This window comes from Oncorhynchus masou, chromosome 22 (assembly GCF_036934945.1).
Source record: "Oncorhynchus masou masou isolate Uvic2021 chromosome 22, UVic_Omas_1.1, whole genome shotgun sequence".
NCBI classification, from domain to species: domain Eukaryota; kingdom Metazoa; phylum Chordata; class Actinopteri; order Salmoniformes; family Salmonidae; genus Oncorhynchus; species Oncorhynchus masou.
In genome coordinates this window covers 38,487,018-38,495,225 of record NC_088233.1, presented here as the reverse complement: position 1 = coordinate 38,495,225, position 8,208 = coordinate 38,487,018, and the positions used below count along the sequence as shown (strand labels likewise).

The 8,208-nt window shown below is 44.3% G+C and overlaps 1 protein-coding gene and 1 pseudogene across 2 annotated transcripts in view; one reads left to right on the top strand and one right to left on the bottom strand.

Annotated features, from left to right (window-relative positions):
- Positions 1–224: 224 nt before the first annotated feature.
- Positions 225–4,270, bottom strand: LOC135509447 (zinc finger protein 276-like; annotated as a pseudogene).
- A 322-nt stretch (positions 4,271–4,592) lies between these two features.
- vps9d1 (VPS9 domain containing 1) overlaps positions 4,593–8,208 on the top strand; it is a 29,732-nt gene continuing 26,116 nt past the window's right edge. For both annotated transcript variants that reach the window (XM_064930111.1, XM_064930110.1), the window contains exon 1: positions 4,593–4,752. In XM_064930111.1, the coding sequence (XP_064786183.1) occupies positions 4,681–4,752 (72 nt within the window). In that variant the 5' untranslated portion in view covers positions 4,593–4,680. The remainder of the gene's footprint in view (positions 4,753–8,208) is intronic.

Sequence of the window (8,208 nt, the reverse complement as noted above, 5' to 3'; positions counted from 1 at the left end):
AGAACAAATTCTTATTTTCAATGACGGCCTAGGAACAGTGGGTTAACTGCCTGTTCAGGGGCAGAACGACAGATTTGTACCTTGTCAGCTCGGGGATTCGAACTTGCAACCTTTCGGTTACTAGTCGGTTAGTAATCCAACCACTAGGCTACCCTGCCGCCCCAAATCTCATATTTGATTAAAAGTAAAGATATCTTTTAATAGAAAATTACTCAAGTCAGTCACCCAGTATTTGGTTTTAAGTATCAAAAGTAAAAATAAACCAGATGGCATTCAAAATGTAACAAGTACTTTTGGGTGTCAAGGAAATTGGGAGTAAAAAGTACATTTTCTTTAGGAATGTAGTGAATTAAAAGTTGTCAAATATAAATAGTAAAGTACAGATACCCCCCAAAAACAACTTAAGTAGTACTTTAAAGTATTTCTACTTTACACCACTGATGAGTTGATATTTTTCTGTGCCCCCAGTCAGTTGCCTATTCCTGGTTTAGAGCATGAACAGTACAAGTCAAATCAAATGTTATTGGTCTCACACATATTTAGCTGATGTTATTGCGGGTGTAGTGAAATGCTTGTGTTCCTAGCTCCAACAGTGCAGTAGTATCTAATACTTCAACAATACACACATCTAAAAGTAGAATTATGGAATTAAGAAATATATAAATTAGGACGAGCAATGTCTGAGTGGCATTGACTAGAATACAGTATATACAATTGAAATGAGTACAACAGTATAAACATTAAAAGTGACTAGTGATTCCATGTCCTGTTCAATTAGTCACTGTACCCATGACCAGTCTATACCAGACTCCTTATAGAGGCTCAAGGGACGTTGTGTTCTTGTGCAACTCCTTATCGGTCACGGACCTAATCAAGTCTATCAACCGGTGTATGGGTTCAGCTCCCCAGTCTTTGATGGTTGGTTGTTGGAGGGGCTGTCAATGTTTCCTCTGACAGCTGCTAGTGTGAGGGGTTGCACCATGGCCGTTGAGGTTGTGGGCCTTCTCAAAGCGCTCCCCACACAGGTCACATGCAAATTCCAGATCAGCCTCTGCCTTGTTTGGTCATCTTAAAGTAGACACAAGCTTGCATTCTTGTGCCCCTATCCATCCATTCCATTATTACAGATTCACCCAAATCATACCACATAATCAAAGGCTTGGCTAACTCCTGACAGACTCAGTGATTGAGCCCCTCACAACACAATTCAGCAGAACCTTGCCACCTGATATGAGCTTAATCTCCCCCTGCAGTGGCTTAACCCCTGAGTGGCACATCTGGTTCAGACAGGTGTTTCCTCTGCTTGAAGGTCTGACCCACATTGGTCACAGATGTAGTTCCCCAACTCTATAAAAAGGAGAATGGTCTAACTTAATACCAACACACTCTGGTAGCATCCCAAATGGCAACCTATTGCCTTCATAGTGCATTACTTTTGATCAGGTGACCAATCAGGCTTTCTAAAGTAGTGCACAATATTAGAACTAGGGCACCTTTTGGGACAGACATCTCTCCCCCCAGTAAAAGCGCTGTGTCCAGTCCAAACCTACATGTGTGAATGAGTTGGACGTGTCGCTGCAGGTAGCGGTCAATCATGAAGACCTTGTTGCAGCCTATGGTGAGGGCAGGGCCGCTCGCAGACCTCTTCATAGTGCTCCTTAGTGTGTTTCTGTACCCGAGACACAACCGCACTCAAAACGGTAATGTACCAACAGACATGTTCATTGTCATAAGATAATTAACAGTGCTGTAAGGAGGACTTGAATCTGACCTTTATGCCCTCTGCTCTTTTTTTTTCTACAGATAAGCAGCCTGGGTACGGACATTTGTAGATTGGGCAACTCCTCTCTGAAAACCAAAAACAAACATGGATACTACACCTCAGACCAATTGCTTCTTTTATTTTGGTTCTCTTCTTCGGGGAAGAAATTCTGCAGGGCATGGAAAAAGGAAGAAAACACTGAAGATATCAAAGCCACGATGCCCTTTTTCCGCTAGTAATAAGAGATCTTTCTGTCCACTGATGTGTTATGTATAATTTTGGTTTGATATGCAAAATAGCTAGAACCAGGGCATCATGCACCCCAGAATGCTTAATTCTTTGTAAAGAAAAATGTATATTTATCTGCATATCTAAGCATACCTCTTGAGCGGTCTGTATCCTCCGGACTGGTGGGTAAAAAGAAACGACAAAACTAAATGTGCTTCTCTGCTAAATTCTGGGTAAAAGATTGAAAGGAATGTCAGTCTTATTCAGTACATTTAGCTATTGCTTGCTTTTATAGGCATGCCAGTTAAGATAGACAAGCTAGCTACTCTAACTTGATTGATAGACTGAAATGGCATCTTGGTAGCTAGTTATGTGGTTGGGAGCCTATCTGGGCTAGCTAAAGTCAGCTTCATAAAATTGCGAGGTGGCTAGTAGTGAAACCACAATTATTTTTAAACAGGGCCAATCTGAAGGGGCATGTGACCCTGTGCCCCCTATGGGCATGTCGCCTCTGGCTAGAACCCACATCAATCCACTCACTCCTTCTCTAGGTATGGCTCAAATAATTCAGAGGATACACTTTTCCTTTTCTCTTCAAACTCTTCCTCGCTGGACAAGTTCCTAAGATTTGACACAACAGCCTATAGCTTAACCAATCTTAACTTTCCAGCACTGTATAACATGAACCTTGTTTTTCATTGTTGATTCACCTGGCCTGTCCATGAGCAGGGCTGGTGCAGGAGAGGGTGTCTCTTCATCAAAGAGAAATTCTAGGGACAAGAGGGTCAAACAAATTAATTTTGACTGGCAACAGACAATAAGATGGTAACCACCTGCAAAGAGCCATACATTTCAATGCAGTTAAGACCATACTTCAGTAAACACATTAAATACTGAGTGTTCTGTTTCCCAGGGTAACTTTGGCGGTACCAAAAGCTGTCTGACCATCTGCACTGGTGGTGGTAGCATCAGTGTGGACGGCGCTCTGAGTCTGGGGGGTGGCAGCTGTACTGGGCTGGGACATGGTGGTGTTGACAGGGTGTTGGTTCCCTCGAAGCTGCTCCTCACCTTCCAGTAGGGGATCACTCTCAGTGTGTCCAGGGTTTGCTCTGGGCTTTGTGGTCTGTGTGTCCATTCCGTAACTATGTCCATCCACACACCCCCAGACGGCACTTACTGAGCCCCAGCACTGCCTCTCCAGCACTTCTTTCAGCACAGGGCAAGAGTGGCAGTCGTCTGCATGGTGGTGGGCCCAGGACAGCAGGCTGTGGAGACACTTGGGAAGGAGGGGGTGGAGGGTGCTGGTAAAGGAGAGGTGGTTGTCAGGTTGGAGGTAAAAGAAATGGGACAACTGGTAACAGTGGTTATAAACATGAAAGCCATCTCTGCCTATCAAAATCTGGTAATCATCTTGTCCTGATGGAATGTATCCACTTACACAACAAAGATGGGGTCCACCGTTCATTGAGAGCCCTCTGAACTCTTCCTGAAACCAAAATCAATATCATGTTATGGTTTCACTGCTGTTTTGGGCCATATTTGCAGACTAGCTCATTGCTGACCCTCGTAGTTTTGCAATCGCCGCTCTCTACATTGTGACATTACAGTTGCTTGCAGTTTTTCTCACCTGCCTCTGGTGTGCACATTCACAGAGGGCAAGATGTTAACCCTCTGCATAAATATGAGCAGTATTGTGTGGCACTTGTAGCATTTTGTGTGGCAGGTCTTGCAGACAAACTGAGTGACGTGGACTACGATTCAGTGGCACTCCAACTAGGCCCTGAAAGTCTATGTATAAAAACAGTGGTGACTGGGCTGGTTCTGTCTGGATCCCCTGGCCACTTGTTGAAGGCATGCCGCAGCCTCCAAGGTGAGAACTTTCCATGACAGAATGCAGTGCTGAGTCTGCCCATACCTGTAGGATCAGACAAGGAAGTATGTTGCATTTGAGAATGTTTAACAGCTGATACTTTACCTTATGGAGGTAAAACACCTGACAACAACCTATCATTGACCTCAAAATCTAGACTGCTTGTCAAGAATTTTGAAGGGGAATCACAGGATTTCTTTGATCTATGCTGTGGCCGCTCCTCCGCTTCTGTCGCCACAGCTGACACTGCTGTGCTCAATTGTAAAATTGTAGATCTGTCACTGATGGTGAAGTTATCTTTGCAGCATTATTATTGGTTCTTCCTCGCCGCCCAAAATGTTTCTTAACCCCGACAACTAACTGAGTCTGGCTTCTCTGTCCTGCTGCCACATCGGAAAACCGCGCACGCCTCACTCTCTTCTTCATAACACAGTCCTAAGAGAATACGGAGGATCCAAAGGAAAATCCTATCAATATAATGTAGCAGTAGTTTTCAAAGAAACTTGAGCCTTAAATGGGAGCTATTCAGAAAGCTGTTTTTTACCAAAGTTGGTTTGAAAGCTGCAGCTGCGACTTCCAATGAGAACACTATTCGCCTCAAATTCTATCAGTCATATGTAGTTTAACCACTTCGTTGGTGGTTTAGTAAAATATACAGTCTTTTAAACAGTAACACAATATCATTAAGCACGAACTGGTAACGGTTTATATTGTAAACAACAAAACCCGGAAGTAGTACGAAAATAATAAACATCATAGAACCACCAGACCGGAGTGCATATCCGGAACATTGATTGGCCGCAGTTGGCGCTGCGTTGCAATGAATCCCCTTCAAAATGCCATGAAAATGGCTAAAGTGGCTATACAACTAGACGCGGGGAACCGACAAAAGGTATTATAATGTCTATATTTCAACAGATTTACAATTTCAGTGGCAAACGAGTTATATAGCCAGGAGATATACGCTTTATCGTTGATGTAAACAACTACAAAATAGGCGGGGCTATCCGATGCCAGCTGCAGTCGATAGTGTGTGATTGCGGCCTGAAATTCGGAGGTTTCTTGCTTGTGGGCATTCTGCATTTGCAGGAACTTCCTATTGGTTCCTGTTGTGTTTAAGTAACTTTTTTTTAATATTCTAAATTTCCATAATTGTCCATGGGATTGAAATGTGGGCCAAAAGGGAAATAAACGTATTATCAGAGTTTTTTCCGTTTAGGCTATGCCATCGTTGTAGTATTATACATGTGCAACTTTTTATTTTAAAATGTATGTGTAATCTGATGCGATGGATAACAGATGGGTGCTTTTAGCAACGCGGGTGTATTTGCATACACTACTGTAGCCCATTCTAGATGCTTAGAATGCCTGACTTGTGTACACAGAGCTGCACTGGGGTCGGAAATGCAATTGTGGTTACATTAAAACACCTGTAATCAGATTACAGATACTTTTGAAGAAATAGATTACTTTTTTTTAAACTTTTTTTTTTACTAGGCAAGTCAGTTAAGAACAAATTCTTATTTACAATGACGGCCTAGGAACAGTGGGTTAACTGGCAGAACGACAGATTTTTACTTTATCAGCATCGTGAATTTGATCTAGCAACCTTTTGGTCACTGGCCCAACGCTCAAACCACTAGGTTACCTGCCGCCACTGAGGAAAAAATATTTGTTCCGCCTTAGCGAGGATGACCACAAGTCATAGACCACTGATTATGAGCCAGAATATCCTTTTGTCGGCTACAGTCCGAGATATGTCTTCTAATGGCACGGGTGTGGTTTACAGTCGATACGGATATCAAGTTATTGATATCTGCATAGTGCATTGATGTGAATCACATTGCTGATCTTTCGTTTAGCTATTTGCGCCTTACAGATTGTGGTTGTTGTGGATGGCTGTTCATAAATGAATATGGGTATTTTTAACTAATAATTGTTAAATTGAACAAGTTAAAGCTGCCTATCAATTATTTTTGCAACCAGCGGACATCCAATGAAAAATGACCTCTTGCAACAAGTTTGAGGGAGTTCAGCTCGGGTAAAACAATTTTGCTAATATGCACAGTACCAGTCAAAAGTTTGGACACACCTAATAATTCAAGGGTTTTTCTTTATTTTACTATTTTCTACATAGTAGAAATCAAAACTATGAAATAACACATGGAATCATGTAGTATGTTTGAGATTCTTCAAAGTAGCCACCCTTGATGAAAGCTTTGCACACTCTTGGCATTCTCTCCACCAGCTTTGCCTGGAATGCTTTTCCAACAGTCTTGAAGGATTTCCCACATATGCAGAGCACTTGTTGGCTGCTTTTCCTTCACTCTGCGGTCCAACTCATCCCAAACCATCTCAACTGGGTTGAGGTCTGGTGATTGTAGAGGCCAGGTCATCTGATGCACCACTCCATTACTCCCCTTGGTCAAATAGCCCTTACACAGAACTGGAGGTGTGTTGGGTCATTGTCCAGTTGAAAAACAAATGATAGTCCCACTAAGTGCAAACCAGAAAGGATGGCGTATCGCTGCAGAATGCTGTGGAAGCCATGCTTGTTAAGTGTGCCTTGTATTCTAAATAAATAAGTGTCACCAGCAAAGCACCACCATACCTCCTCTGTGCTTCACAGTGGGAACCACACATGTGGAGATCATCCGTTCACCTACTCTGCGTCTCACAAAGATAAGGCGGTTGGAACCAAAGAACAGATTTCCGCCTGCCGGATGTACTCCAGATTGCGGTGGTCAGTCCAGATGAGAAAAGGGTGTTTAGCCCCCTCAAGCCAATGCCTCCACACCTTCAAAGCTTCTACGACAGCTAACAGCTCTCGGTTCCCCACATCATAGTTTCGCTCCGCCGGGCTGAGCTTCTTCGAAAAGAAAGCACAGGGGCGAAGCTTCAGTGGCGTACCCGAACGCTGAGAGAGCACTGCTCCTATCCCAGCTTCGGATGCGTCCACCTCCACTATGAATGGCAAAGAGGGATCCGGATGAGCCAGCACAGGCACCGAGGTAAACAGAGTCTTCAGGTGCTCAAAAGCCCTGTTTGCTTCAGCCGACCACTGCAAGCGCACCGGGCCCCCCTTTAGCAGTGAGGTAATGGGAGCTGCCACCTGACCAAAACCCCGGATAAACCTCCGGTAGTAATTGGAAAACCCCCAAAATACGCTGCAACTCCTTTACCGTGGTTGGAGTCGGCCAATTACGCACGGCTGTAATGCGGTCGCTCTCCATCTCCACTCCTGAAGTGGAAATCCGATGCCCTAGGAAGGAGATGGATTGTTGGAAAAACAAGCATTTCTCAGCCTTGACATATAGATCATGCTCCAACAGGCGACCAAGCACCCTGCGCACCAGGGACACATGCTCGGCGCGTGTAGCAGAGTATATCAGAATATCATCGATATACACCACTACACCCTGCCCGTGCAGGTCCCTGAAGATCTCATCTACAAATGATTGGAAAACTGATGGAACATTCATCAACCCATATGGCATGACCAGGTACTCATAATGACCTGAGGTGGTGCTAAATGCCGTCTTCCACTCATCACCCTTCTTAATACGCACCAGATTGTACGCACTCCTGAGATCCAATTTTGTGAAAAAACGTGCCCCGTGCATTAACTCAATAACCGTATTGATCAGAGGTAGCGGGTAACTATATTTCACTGTGATTTTATTAAGACCTCGATAATCAATGCACGGGCGTAAACCGCCATCCTTTTTTTTCACAAAAAAGAAACTCGAAGAGACTGGTGAAATGGATGGCTGAATGAACCCCTGATGCAGGGATTCAGAGACATATGTCTCCATAGCCTCCGTCTCCGCTTGCGACAGGGGATACACGTGACTCTTGGGATATGCAGCGTCTACCAGGAGATCTAGCGCACAATCCCCCTGTCGATGGGGTGGTAATTGAGTCGCCTTCTTTTTACAGAAGGGGAGAGCCAAATCGGCATATTCGGGGGGAATGCGCACGATGGAGACCTGGTCTGGACTTTCCACCGTAGTAGCACCAACGGAAACCCCTAAACACCTACCTGAGCATTCTCGCGACCACCCCGTGAGAGCCCTCTGTGGCCAAGAAACAGTGGGGTTATGACAAACTAACCAGGGTAGGCCTAGCACCACAGAATACGCAGGAGAATCAATAAGAAAAAGACTAATCTTCTCCTTGTGACCCTCCTGCGTTATCATACACAAAGGTGCGGTTACCTCCCTGATAAACCCTGACCCTAATGGTCGACTATCTAAGGCATGAATAGGGAAAGGCATATCCACAGGAACAATAGGGATCCCTAAACTATGAGCTGGACTTTTATTAATGAAATTCCCAGCCGTACCTG